The following is a 14556-nucleotide window of genomic DNA, read 5'->3' as shown; positions in this document are numbered from 1 at the left end:
TATATGTATAGCTGATTCAGTTTGTTGTAGAGCAGAAACTAACACACTATTGTAAAACAATTCTACTACAATAAAGATGTTAAAAAAAATTGTAATACCCTTAAAGTGCTTTTGTGAGCATCAAAGTATATAAAACATTTGGTGCATAGTAAGTGAATCAACGGTAGCTGTGTTTTTACTAATAATGACAGTAACATTTTATTAATAATCTGTTTTCCCAAAGAGGTTCGGCTGGGTTGGCATGTTTCAATTCCCAAGCAGTTTTTCATCCAAAACCATATCTTTTAGCCATGGGATAGTGCTTTAAAAAAAAATCCCTGGAGCCTGCCCCAATTATAAAAGGAGATAACTTGACTTCATTTAACTGCAGCCTGAGCCTTTGAATTTAATTGAACAGCAAATAATTATTCCTGAAGAGTGGAGATTTTTGAGGTTCCGTGAAGCCATATAAGAAATGTATCTTGTTACATTAGACCTTGGCAAATATAGTTTTAATAATCGGCTGCTACTTAACCTACCTTCTGCCTCCTATTTAATTTCCAGCAGGAACTACAGACACGTTGTATTGTGGAGAGAGGGTGCTGAATTGCCGATTAATTATTTAAAAACTGATTTATTTACCAAGGTGAGCCATTTGCAAATTCAATAATAAATCTATTAAGAGCAGTTAACCTCTGTAACTCTGATTTAACTAATCAATTGATGTTTGGGTAACGTACAGCATCTGTCTCATTAGGTCAGCATTAACTCCTTATTTGAGGCATTTAATCTGAAGTGTAACCAAATCAGCCATGAGGTGGTAATTAAGTATTCACCATGGGTCCTTCACCCTCCAAGGAACTGGATGCTTTCCCAGCTGCAACAGCCCTGATTGGGGGTTTGGGGAACCCTGTGTCCACTAATACCCAGTTCTGTTTTCCCCTCAGTGCCTCCCAAGGCAAAGACTTGACGCCACCCCCTTCCTCCAGGGGGAAGAAGAAAAAGAAGAAAGCTACCCGGAAGAAGAGAAGGAGGTGAGGGCCCCAAGGGACATGGAACACTGAAGATGGGAGAATGGACAAAAGAGGGGTAATAAGGGCTTTGGAGTCAGACAGTGACTCCCCTGGGATTCAGATCCCCTCTATGCCTCTTAACTAGCTGTGTGACCTTAGGCAAGTCACTTCACCTTTCTGAGCCTGTTTCCACTTCTATAAAATGGTAGAAATACCTGCCTCTTGGGGTTTTATGAGAATTAGGTGAGAAAGTGGATGTGGAAGCAGCTGTCTCAGTGTCTGGCACATAGTAAATGACTAGTCTGAAGCATAGTTATGACCATGAATATTTACTTATTTATTTATTTTTGGAGCCCTCACGTATGTGAGCGGCTGTACCAAGCACTGTGATCTCCATGATCTCTTTTACGCTTGACCACGATCTAGCAGGCAGGCATTATTATCCCCATTTTATTTATTTATTTTTTGCGGTACGCGGGCCTCTCAGTGCTATGGCCTCTCCCGTCGCGGAGCACAGGCTCCGGACGCGCAGGCTCAGCGGCCATGGCTCATGGGCCCAGCCGCTCCGTGGCATGTGGGATCTTCCCGGACCGGGGCACAAACCCGTGTCCCCTGCATCAGCAGGCAGACTCTCAACCACTGCGCCACCGGGGAAGCCCCCCATTTTATTTTTATTGAAAAAAATTTTCCCAGTTTTATTGAGATATAATTGACCTATAACATCGTATTAGTCCAAGGTTACAGCATCATGATTTGACATATGTTTATATTGCTAAATGATTACCACAGTAACTGTGGTTAACCTATCCATCACCTCATGTAGTTACAATGGTTTTTCTTGTGACGAGATCTTTTAAGATCTAGTCTCTTAGCAGTACAGTATTGTCAACTCTAGTCACCATGACTCATTTCTCTTATAGCTGTTATCCCCATTTTAGAGATGAGAAAATAAGTCTCAGAGAGGAGGTGACAGAACCTACAGACACTTGATTCCAGGCTCCTCAGTTGCTTCCACCACATGCAAATGCCAAGGATAATGGACTTTATATTTTGGGCCAGCTATTGACTCTTTTGTACCCTGTGAGGTTTTTCTATGTACAGTACCTTTTAATTTTTTTGTATTTAAAAATATTGTCAGAGTTTCTTCTAGGCTGTGAATCCCTAGACTAAAAGCAGGTTCAGTGTTCCACACCCCAAGGGGTGGTCAAAGAGATGTTCCTTAGAGGGGCAAGTTAAAAATCCCAGCAAACCTTGGAGGCAGTATTTGAAGAAGCCTGCAGGGGGCAGCAGAGAGCAGAGTCTGAATGACTCAGGCCCTAACTCGAGGTTTTCTGGGGCCCTGTTCCCTCCACACCCCTTTCACCTAGTTCTAAGGGGCTAGGCCCAAAGAGGACCCAGAGGGGACTGTGAATGAAGACCGTGAGTTCCAGCCATTCTAGGGCGAGGGGTGGAATTGGGGTAAGTGGCCTGAGCTTCCTGATTTTAGGTATGGACAGGAGAACACATCAAAGAAGGAAACCAGAGGGATCAGGCTCCCATCGTTCATTCATTCATTCATTCAGTATGTTCAGTGAGCACTCTTTGGGGACAAGCGCTATGATTCCCTAAGTCCGATTGTTTCTCAACCCTTCATAACCCCTGCAGACACGTTTTATTTGACCTGCAAAGTGTTTTTTGTCTTTCTAATTGGTGGCCGTATTTTAAAACCAGGAGCTGTCATATGAAAATATGTTTTTCTGGCAACTTCTATTCAAAAGGAAGGAGCTCTAGAAGCCCAGGCCTACATTCCTACCTTGGACCTTCAGCTGATCTGAGAAGTAGCCATACCCCTGGGTCAGGTGCTCTCTGGTTCACCACAGGCCTCACCACTCCCTACTGTCTCCCCTGCTCCCCCCTGCCCCCCGCAACCTGCTGCATCCATTTAAGCTATCTGAGAGGCAGGCCTGTGTTGGCATTGAGTTTGCAGCTCCTGATACACTTCAACGTTGGTATTTTATCAGTGGGAGAACAGGAGACTTGGAGTGAGCAGTGACATGCCTGAGGTGACTTATAAATTAATGGTAGAGTCAGAATTGGAACTCGGGTTACCCGAACATCAGCCTTGAGTCATAACCATGATCCTAGGGCGTCTCTGTTTCTCGGGTTACCCCTTCATGGCACCACCGTGCTGAGTGCATCCTGGCAAGATCTCCTGCAGGGGTTTGGTCTCACCAGGGAGACACAGGGTGGAGCAGAGGAGAGACCTTTAAAGTATGTGCAGTTTTGGAAGAGAGCAGCAGACAAAAATAAATACTTATGGCCTGACCAGGAGGGCAGCTATGGGTGCTATAGTGATTGAGAGCAAAGCCCCTGGGATCAGTGAGTCTTCAATTTGAATCTCAGCTCACCCACCTTCTTAGCTGTGTGTCTTTGGGCAAGTCACTTTACCTCTCTGAACCCCGCTTTCTTTGTCTGAAAAGGGAGGGTAGCAATTATACCTACCTAAGAAGTGTGTGGAAGGATTAACTGAGATAATACCTGTAGTAAAACACATGATAACATTTGAAACAAATGCAAACTAACTCTACAAATTATCATCCTTGATGTGTGTTACTGAAAGACCTGAGGCATGTCTGGGGGCTGGAGAAGGGTCTCTGTGAAACCAACCGTGGCCCTCAAAGCCTCCCTCTGAAGTGTGTCTCCCCTCTCCGGCAGGTCCCCATCATATAGCCCATCGCCTGTCAAGAAAAAGAAGAAGAAAAGTTCCAAGAAACATAAGAGACACAGGTACTGTCCTTCCTCCTCTGCAAATAAACGGGGATGTTCCCACTGGGGTGAGGGTGGAGGTGACAGTGGATGGCACTGAAAGGTCATTTGGAAGCCTATCATTTCATTTATAAAAAATACTCATCTATGTGTTGTCGTGTATTTGTATCTCGTCTAACTTGGGACTCTGGTTGCAAGGACCAGAGGCCCACTAATGCTAACTCAGGCCAGAGGGGGATTTGTTCTAAGGAGACAGGAATGTCTCAGGGACCAGCCAGGCCTCAGTGAGGGACTAGAACCGATGAATGGAAAGCTGACACAACCCAAGCCGAACCCCCTAGTGCACACAGGGGGACGTGGACCCTGTTCCTCTCTCTTCATGTTGCAGACCCAGCCACAGGAAGATCCAGTATCTCTCGGTCTTGTTCCTTATTCCAAATTCCCAAGGAGAGACCTTTCTGGTTGGTCCAACTATGTCCTAGAGAATGGGATCCTGTGAAACATGGCTTCTGGATCATACACCCTTGTGGACAGTGGTTAAGGGGCATTAGGAACTGGACACACAGTCCCAAAGGAGCTCACTATACACATGTGCATGTACACACACACACACACACACACACACACACACACACACACACACACACACGTATGCTTATGGGGAAAAATAAAAGACAGGAAGGCTATATGCCAGAGGTCTCAAATCTGTGATTAGTGGACCGAGCCAACATTTTATAATCGAAAGATTTCACAATACAAAAATCAAAGGTTTCCTGCTCCTCTGTAAAATCAGAAGCTCTCTCTTCATTGGACCAGTTTTCCCACAGGCAGCCGTCAGCTGGAGCTGATGAGTTGCTGTGCGTTTAGACAGAGCGGAGGTGCCGCATTGTCCCCACCTAACCTGCTCCCCTCCATCTACACACATTTACAAGGCTTGTGTGGCCCCCTGGGCTCCGAGAGTTTGAAGCTGTCTTGGTAAGTTAAGGTATTTGCTGTGGTTGGCTGTGGATGACAGGGAAAGAGTGGTTTATATTTTATTTTTGCTTATCTGTATCTTCCAATTTTCCTACACGGGTGGTGGATTATTTGTGCAATTAAACCATCACAGCAGAACAAAAGGTAAGAGGTCATGTGGGTTCCCCTCCCCGCCGCATCTCACCCTCTCGTTCAAAGTAGCCCCCGCGTGGCTTTTCCCAACCCAGGGGTGTGGTTGCCTTTCAGCCCTTGTTGCCAGAAAGGTCTCAACTCAGTTTCGTCTCACCTATTATGTCTACCACCTGCCCAAACACGCCAACTGATGCTCTCTGAGTTTGTGCTCAAGACAAGGTGTGGGCGCAAACCAATTGTAAAATGTTGCTAATTTGGTGTTCGAAACCTCCCCAACACAGAGTCCTTGGTCGAGGCAGGGCCTGCCTGTGACCACAGACTGCCGTCACCTTACTATGCTGAGCAGTTTGTCCCAGTTTAGGGGTTGGGTGCGAAGCAGGAGCATTTTTCTCTATGAATCTTGGGAGCCAGGTGGCTTCTTACTCAAGGGCTTCTTCTCATGGGAAAGAGACTAGGCCAGAGGGTTAGAAACAGGCTCTCTTTCTGGGGGCTCCAGGGGTTGTTGGAGGTTTAGAGCGAAGAAGGACCATAACATGGGGAATTAGGAGGGGGAAATACAGATGCCAGTTCTTCCCAAACCCTCATCTACTGAGCATCACTCTAATTCTTGTCCATTTTCTCCAAGTTCCTGAAATGTTTGCTTAGTGATGGTTGACTTTTTGGAGCTGGGATGTAGGGGTAGAGGACGCATTGAGCTTTTTTTTCTCCCTTTCAATTAACTAAGGCTTCAGGGTTAAAATATATATATATATACCATTTTTCACATGTATTTATTGAATACCCATTGTGTGTCACGAATTAGGATTCACGGGCCTGAGAACAGAACAGTGACCAGAGCCCAGTCCCTGCCCTCAAGTTGCTCACGTTCTAGTGGGGAAAATGGTAGTCATATTACGCAGAAGTCTGTACCGTAGTGAGGCTAAGCTCAGAAGCTCACCCAGGGTTTGTGGGAACAGAGAGGAGGCACCAAACCAGCCTGAGTGGATTGGAAAATGCTACAAGGAGAAGGTGACATCTGTGTGGGGCTCTGAAGAATGAATCGGGGTTACGTAGGTGAAGCTGTGTGGCCCTTGGCAACTTAACTAACTTCTCTGAGCTTCAGTGTCTTTGTTAAATGGTTGTTAATAGTACTTCACAGGTTTGGGGAAGAGATTGAATGAGATTGTATGGAGACATGCTTAGCACGGAGCCTGGCCACCAGTAAAGAGTTCCACATGTGGAAGTCGGTTGTCCCATGAAGATGAAAATAATGATGATGATGATGAAGAAGAATCCACAACTAGGGAGAGAAAAGACCAACGTGAGACTTGGGGGAAGGGACGAGGCAGAGGGACTCTCTTCTGGCCCCTCATGCAACCTTTTCCAGGACAGGCTTACTGACAAATTTGGGTGAGGATTGAAACACTGATAGGCTTTGACCTGGAAATTCAAAATGCAAACCAATGTTTCCCATATGATCTTCAAATCTAAAACAGGAGGATTTGCTAGGTGTCCCGGTCCCCTTGTAACCTGATCACAAATGCACTGATACATCCATCCCAGGAAAAGAAACTTCAGACTCACTTTTATTTTCTTCCCTCCCTCCCTCCGTTCCTTTCTTCCCTATTCCTTCCTCTCTTTCACTCCCTCCCCATCTCTCTCCTTTCCTTCCTCCCTCTGTCTCTTCCTCTTTTTTTTTGCCCTCAATCAGGTCATTCTCCAAGAAGAGAAGGCACAGGTAAGCATCTTGTTGCCTCTCGCTACCTGCTTAGCTTTCTGCTTTCCTAACCAGGTTTAGGCAGCATCTAGGGTCAAGCTCTCTGCCTCTACCTCTGCGTTCACGCCCCCTTCATCTTCCTGGGCCTCAGTTTCCTCTGAAATGAAGGCCATGATCTGGTTTCCCTGAAAGTTCCAAGCCAGACTTTCAGTTTCCCCCAGGCCAGGTGGCAGCTGCCAGACCAGCTCCTACCGATTCCTCTCCCTAGCAGGTCTCGCCACCCTTGCCAGGGTCTGTTTGTTTGACCGCTGGTTGAAATCTTGGGTTGGGGCATGTAGAGAAGCATCAGCCCCAGACACGCCAGCCACCAAAGCCTTCCCAGATCCTAGCCAAGGGACAGAGGCCGAGTGCTAGAAGCACAGGGTGAGCACACATAACGCTGTCACCTATGGGGTACTCGCTATAAATCAGATCCTGTGCTAAGCCTTTTCCATGCGTGTGTGTATTTAATCTCCATTAATCCCCATCACAACGCTGTGTGGTGGATATCCTTATTATTTCCATTTTACAGATGAAGAAGCTAAGACTCAGGAGGTGTGGCAGGCATGTCCACAGACACACGGTCAGAAGGTGGCAGGGCCAAAACTCAAACCCAAATCTGTCAGATAGAGGGTCAGGGCACCCTTGCGTGGCTTCCAGAATAACAATAGCACAATTCCAGCAGCTGGCAGAGTGCAAAGGCCTTTCATTCATTCGGTGAACAAGTAGACACTGATAACCAATGTCGTCCGTCCGCTCAGCCCAACAGCTTGAGCAATGGCCGCATTTTAAGGGCAAGGAAACTGGGTCTTCAAGAGGACAGGTAACCTGCCTGATGTCACACAGGGACTCAGTAGCAGAGCCAGGATGTGAATTTGGATCGTTCAGTGAGGTCCTGGGCTCTCCACCTCCCAGGCTGAGTCCCAGACACGTGTCAAGGTGCGACTTCAGTTGGGTGAAATCAGATTTTCTCGTTCCCAGGACTTAGGTCAGTGATATGTTCCTGGTGCCCCTCTGACGCCGGTCTGGCTTGAACTACCAAATAGTGTTCGCCGTCTGGGGCCTCTGTTTGACGATGCTGGGACCCTGAGTCGTAATTGTCCACTCTGCCCACACCCCAGTACTGTGACTTTAAAAGAAAACAGATGCTCGAATATTCGCGAGCGGAACGTTTCAGAATCTGCCGAACTTCATGAGGCTTTAGAGCAGCTCCCTGGATATCCCATTCTTTTCTCTTAGAAATTGATTGGACAGCAGTCAAGAGGACGGGCCCTGGGGACCCATGGTCTGGGGCCACTTTCCAGCTCACCTGTGTGATCCTGGTCAAGTTTCTTAGCCCGTCTAAGGCTCAGTTTCTATTTCTGGAAAATGAGTGCTTATTAAATGTGCCACTGCCCATAGGTTGTAGGGAGAATGAAATGAGATTATTGCCAAGAGGTATTAGCACAGCGCTTACCTGATAAGAAAGCCTCAAAGCATGGCAGATATGATGACCTTTGCTACTGCGGTTATTGTGAAGCTACCAGAGCTGATCTTAGCATCCTCCGTCCCCCATCCCCAGTCTGTACGTGTGGGCTGGTGTGTCTAGCTGAACCCACTGGGTGAAAACGTTGGCAGCAACTGCTCTGATCTTAGAAACGATCGGCGTCCATTCCCAAACTGCCTGAATCTAGTGACCACCGTGTGTTAAGCATCTTGACTACTTTATCTTTCGCTAGAATTTTGCATCTTTTGGTTAACTGGCCATTTCCCATTCAGCTCCTCCAGCCCAAAAAACAAAAGAAGGGAAGAGAAGAGGCACAAAAAACAGTAAGTAGATTCCACCTGCAACGTACTGTCCAGCTTGGGGAGGTGGGGGACTGACCTGTGAACAGCCAGAGGGTTAGAATTGCCAAAGAAGCGGGGACCGGGAGAGGAGGGTGGGCGAACAAGAGGGGAGAAGGAAGGGGAAGCAGAACTGTGTAGACTTGCAGTCGTGGGTTTGTCGTGCATGGGTACGTAAGGTTGTGTATGTGATGTGTGTGTGTGCATGCGTGTCTGTGTCTGCATGAAAGTGAACGGTGTGCATGTGTGTGAATTCTGTGTGCCTGTGTGCGTTGTGTAGCGTTTGTACGTGGTGCGTATACGTGTAGCACGCACTGTGTAAATACTACCTGTACATTCTTCCGTCGTGCGAACATTTGTGTGCAACGCAGGTGCGTAGTGTGTGTGTGGGGGGTATATATCTGTGTTCACACGAATGCGTATGTGTGCCCGTGCTTATGTGAGCATGAATAGCATGCATGTAGTGCCCTGTCTGCTACTGTGTGCTAGTTCGGTGCCCTCGGCGTGTGCACCACTTAATCTGTGTGCATTACTCATAGGGAAGGGGCGGGATGGGGTTTACCTGTGCGCTGTGTGTGTACAGGTGGGTAAGGGGACGTGATCACATGCGTGCACACACGTGTGTGTGCATGTGAGTCCCAGCCCCAGCCTCTGGGCTTAGAGCATGGAGATATCAGGGGAGCTCCTTCCCCCGGCCTTGGGTCCTAGCTGGTTCACGGTTTATAGCTGGTAGTAGAAATTCAAACCAGCCAGCGCTGCCTGAAGAGTTCAGTTCCCAGCCAAATTAAAAGTAGATTTGGTTACAACCCATCTACTTTATACCCTTGCAGATGTTAGTGAGTGTGTTTTCCAATCAACTAACATTTTATCTCCCACCAAGAAGCTTCTAAAGCGAGAATCAGAGGCAGTGGGATGAGAGTCAGTGGGCTGCTGGGGAGGGAAAAGAGGAAGCAGGGCTTGGCGCTCAGCTTTGCCGGCCTGAAGCGCCTCACCCAAGGCCAGTGCGAAAGAAGGCATTTCAGACACCACCACGGGGGCCTGGGGAACGCTCCAGAAGGAAGCAATAGAGCTGTGAGTTAGCTCAGGGAAGAACTTCCCGATCATCAAGCTTGTTCAGTTCACGTCAAGAGGCAATCATTGGTCATGCTTTCTTATCACGCTAAGCACAGACAGAGCCTGTTCTCAGAGGCTTCAGCATGGCTTGTCTGTGGAGCTGTGGTCTAGACAGTCACTGAGCTGGGGGCTGCGTGGGAAGATCACGACAGAGGCACGGACCGCCTGCCTGAGGGCAGCAAGGTGGCCACCCTGCCCAGCGCCAAGAGATGGACGAGTCTCAGAAATCACTAGTGGGACATAAAAGAAGGTTGTGAAAGCCAAAAAACGAGAGTCAGGAGACGGAGAAGCAAGAAACGCGAGGCACCCCTGAGATCAGGTGGTGGTTCTTGCCGAGGTCCGTGGTTAGTTAAGGCGGCTTGTAAACAGGGCACCACTGGTGTAACTTACTTCCTCTCATTCAGCATCCCTTAGAGAGGCCCTAACAGGTGTCAGGCCCTGTGCGGGGGCCCGAGGACAGAGATTAGACAGATGTGCCTCCCGGCCTCGAGGAGCTCGCAGCAGGATACCGGGGACAGATGTGGGACAGGTCACAGCACAGCAGTGGCAGATGGAAGCCCTGGGTGAGGTGGGAGCCCGGGTGCAGGAAAGAGGGCGTGGTGGTGAGGGGAGGCTTCCTGAGGGAGGGGCAGCTTAGGCTGGGGCAAAGGATGGAGGTAACCACTCTAGGCTGCAGGTTAGGCAAGTGGTTTAATCTCTCTGTGCCTTGGTTTCTGCATCTGTAAAATAGGAGTAATAAGAGAATCCACTTTGTAGGTTGTTTTGAGGAGTAGATGAGTCCATTTAAGGAAAATGCTTAGAACCCAGTGCCTGGCAGGCAGTATGTGTTAGAGACGGGTTACCTACCATCACCGTCACCATCACCACCATCCCCATCACCATCATCCCCATCACCATCATCCCCATCACCACCATCCCCATCACCACAATCCCCATCACCACCATCCCCATCACCATCATCACCATCACCACCATCCCCGTCACCACCATCACCACCATCACCATCATCACCATCACCACCATCCCCATCACCACCATCACCACCATCACCATCATCCCCATCCCCATCACCACCATCCCCATCACCACCATCCCCATCACCACCATCAGGGCATCGTAAAATGTGGGAAATGTGTGAGCCAGAATACAAGCACCTCGGGGTTGCTTGAGCCTTTCAAACCAGGGCTCTGGATGCCAGGCAAGGAGGCTGGAGAGCTAGGCAGAGGCTGGCTCCTGAAGGTGCTTGGGGTTCAAGGTCAGAGCTTGGACTTGACGTAAGGACAATGGGAGGGCTTTAAACAGGGAAGGGATATGGTCTGATGATCACATTACCAGAATCCCTGAGTCTTTTGTTGGGATAACCAAGGTACCTCACAATAGAATCATCTCTAACTCCCACTGGCTTCCTGACTTGGCCCAAACTATTTGACAGTCCTTGTACATCCTCAGTGACCACTGCCACTGCTACTGCTACTTCTGAGTCATCATTATTATTTAGAGAAAGCTGAAGTAACCTGTTATAGCACCAGTTTTAGTGGCAGCGGTAACAGTTATTGGTAGTGTAATTTTTGTTGTCGATGATGTATGTAACTCCCTCTGAGAGTGGGCTTTTGACTCCATGCTAAGAATCCAGACTTACCTTTCCAGGGCTGAGGTTACAGATTGGCAGCCCAAAGGCCTAATGGATTCTGCAAATGTGTTTTGTTAGCCCCAAACTGTGTCTTTTTTTAAAAAAAAAAAAAGAGCTTCCATTTAAAATAGGAATAATTTACATAAAAAGCTCAACTTCTATATTCACTTGAAAAATTAGAAGATACAGCACCACGGCACTATTCTGGAGACAAAACACTTTCTTTAGCCCATACCCTTCAGTTGGTTGGTATTTTCTGAGTGACTGATACACACATTATGGTATCTGACTGGTTCGTGAAACCGTGTGAAATCGAGACTCCTGCTTCAGGCGAGGGAGAGGTGACGATTCTGCTCCCAGCAGAGCCCTGGGGGGCAGGCCGTCTCCCCCAGACGACCCCTTTCTGCTCTCTTGTGTTAGGGATGGCTGGTTACACAGGCGGGAGGCGGGGGTGATGCAAGGGGCCGGTCGGGGGAGATGCATGACCTTGGGAGGGACAGTGACTCGGGCGCAAGAGAAAGATGTGTGTAACAAGGTCAAAAATTCTCCGTCTCTCTCTCTGATTTGTTTCTTCTCACCCTCCACCCGCCCCAAGATCACGAAGCCGGCCCCGAAAGTCTCACCGCCACCGTCATCACCACTGCCCCTCGCGGTCTCAGAGTTCGGAGTCCCGCTCCTCAAGCTGTGACAGCAGGTAACCCCCTCCCTGAGGCACCTCCTCACCCCGGCATCTGCCCAGAGCCCGTCTGAGACGCGGTCACCGTCAGCTCTGCCTCCCACTGTCACTGTTGGGGAGGCCGCTTTCCCAGCAGAGGGGCGCCCCTGCCTTGCACTCAGGCTGTCTGCACTTCCCGGTAGAGAAGGGGCTGCAGACAGACGGACCGCTGCCCCCACCTACAGGACTCGATAACACCGTGCTTCCGTGTCCAGCTGCTGAGCACTCTTCCTGATCCCCTGTGTGATCCCCTCTCCAGCCCTACGAAGGAGGCACTATTGTCATCCCCATTTTAGAGATGAGGAAACTGAGGCACAGAGAGGTTAAGGAACTTGCCAGGCACTTAGCTACTAAGTGACAGAGCTTAGGACTGAACTGGGGCATCTGGCTCTGCACTTGACTGTCTCTCACTAAGGGTTGTTCTAAGCACAGAGAAGCTAAGTGACCTATGAAAGGCCACACAGCACAAGGTACCTAGCTCTGAGGCCCTTCCGAGTCTGGTTTCTCCTAACCTGGAACCTCTTTTTGCTGACACATTGGCTGCCCTGGCCTGAGAAGAGGAAGAGGTTCTTGTGGGTGAGGGGAGGGAGTGGGGCTTCGCTGAGGCTGGCGTTTGACATTGTTGAGACCAGTGGGAACATCAAGGGCCCCCTGATGGTACCAGGCCAGCTTCCAGATGTCAGAGGCTCCTTTATTCTTTCTTAAGTGCTTCTCACACTTGGCTACGTGGGCACGTCACTTGGGAAGGTTTAAAAATCTCACTGTCCCGGTCCCACTGCATCCCAGTGAAGTCAGAACGTCTAGAGGAAAGAGGAGGAGAAATATGTACCTAAATTCTACCCCGGGCCAGGCGCTGTGCTGCAGCTGCAAATAGGTTCTCTCTCTTAATCACCCCAGTCACACCGTGAGCTAGACCAGAGCTTCTCCACTTTGGCTGCACTGTGGTCACTTTGGAAGTTTTAAAAATACCAGTGCCTGGATCCCAGCTCCACACATTCTGATCGAATCCAGATGAGGTAGGTCCAGGGCAGCGAGATTTTTAAATCTCCCAGGTGATGTGAATGTGGAGCCAGGTGTAAAAGCGTTTGAAAGGAGAAAGCAGCCCCTGGCGTCGAGTACTGGAGCCTTGGTGTTCCCACTGGACAGCAGCAGCTTCAAAGGGCATCACCATCGCACAAGGCTGCTCTGTGAGCCTGAGTGGTCCAGACAACAACAAGACCCTTCTGTAATCAGGTCCGAGCCCAGACAAAACAGGAACTTTGTCCAGAACCCAAAAGTAACCCAGCATCTCTCCATCCTGGCAAACGTGAATGACTGCCGCTCCTTTACCAGTTGTAGCCTTGACCTCAGACACCCAATCAGATAGTTACCTCCGCTTTCTGACAGCACCCGGTCCAGGCCAAAGCCAGCTCTCTGCATGCTCCCAGAGTCCCCGACCATGTGCTCATAATAGGTTCTCTCTAACACCCTCGGACAGAGACATCCTCCACTCCCCCGTGACGCTCATTCCCTGCCACTGCAGGGAGCAGTAACGATGCTTGTTCAAGTACAGGGCGCCCCCAGTGGGCTTTATCTGGAGGGTGTTGACGCACTGAGCTCAACTGCATTACAGACATTTACAGCCGAGAAACCTGCGTGTTGGTGGGCAAAGGGGTCCGAGCAAGGTCACGGTGACTGGCAGAGCTGACACCAGGACCCAGGTCTGTGTGACTCAGCCTGAGGCCTGGGCTGGAGGGCGGTGCAGGGCCTGCTTGTTGACTCTCGGCGCGCTCCACTCTACCTTCTCCAAAGCTTACCTCTTCGGGAGAGGGCTCACCTCGCAGCCCTGGCCGCAGCCCTCCTGCTGCTGTCACATCTCCCACTGCTGTTGCCGCCGGAGCTCCCCAGTGCCTGTTGGGCTGAGAGGCACTACAGCACAGGTGGGAGCAACCTGAGAGCTGGCCCTCGGGCCACACACTCCGTAGAAAAGTGACCTGGAGGCCCCAGAGCAGAGAGGGACACTCCAGCGCAAGAACCAGAGGCATTGGTTCCCACGGGGACCCTCGTTCCACCACTTACAAGCTGTGTGACCTCAGGCAGGTCCCTAAACATCTCTGAGCTTCAGCTCTCTCATCTGAAAATAAAGTAATATCTGCCCTGTGTATGTCTTCAAGTTGTAGAGGGGCCTGTGAAAGCACCTGCAGAGGGGCTTACAGGTGCCGTGCAAATCCACAAGGTGTTATTTTCATCACTACTGTGACTCAGAGCTCACAGGTAATGCAGGGTCCAGACACACCCTTTCTGAGGAGTCAGAGATTCCTTTGGTTTCCACTGCAGACAGGCAGCCAGCTCTAGATGTGACAGGCTTGCGGAGGCATCTTTGTTGGTTTTGTCAGATATTTTCTTTTTACGTTTTGGGTGACAGTCAATAAGATGCCTCTGTTTCACAGATGGTAAAGTCACGTACACAAAGACACACAAATATAAGCAGCTACATTTATAGACAAACACATGAAAACACAGATGGACACACCCAGACATGCACACAGTCACAGACACAGGCAAGCAGCTAGACAATCACACAGGCACACAACTACCTCAAGATAGGGACCCTTCCTGTCGTCACAGCTGCATCCCCGGCCCCCACAGCAGTGCCAGGTACATGAATAAACATTTGTCAAATGAACAAATGAGAGAGTGAATGAATGGATGGGTG

At 49.4% G+C, this 14556-nt stretch overlaps 1 protein-coding gene across 1 annotated transcript in view; it reads left to right on the top strand.

Moving 5' to 3' along the window:
• SRRM4 (serine/arginine repetitive matrix 4) overlaps positions 1-14556 on the top strand; it is a 156400-nt gene that overhangs the window by 116895 nt on the left and 24949 nt on the right. The window contains exons 3-7 of the mRNA XM_024758711.1: positions 927-1013; positions 3687-3758; positions 6535-6561; positions 8338-8388; positions 11742-11840. Of these exons, the coding sequence (XP_024614479.1) occupies positions 927-1013; positions 3687-3758; positions 6535-6561; positions 8338-8388; positions 11742-11840 (336 nt within the window). The remainder of the gene's footprint in view (positions 1-926; positions 1014-3686; positions 3759-6534; positions 6562-8337; positions 8389-11741; positions 11841-14556) is intronic.

The sequence above is a fragment of the Neophocaena asiaeorientalis genome, unplaced genomic scaffold (genome assembly GCF_003031525.2).
Source record: "Neophocaena asiaeorientalis asiaeorientalis breed wild unplaced genomic scaffold, Neophocaena_asiaeorientalis_V1.1 scaffold77, whole genome shotgun sequence".
In the NCBI taxonomy this organism is placed as follows: domain Eukaryota; kingdom Metazoa; phylum Chordata; class Mammalia; order Artiodactyla; family Phocoenidae; genus Neophocaena; species Neophocaena asiaeorientalis.
The sequence above is the reverse complement of the archived record's forward strand: the minus strand, read 5'-3'. Positions and strand labels throughout refer to the sequence as shown.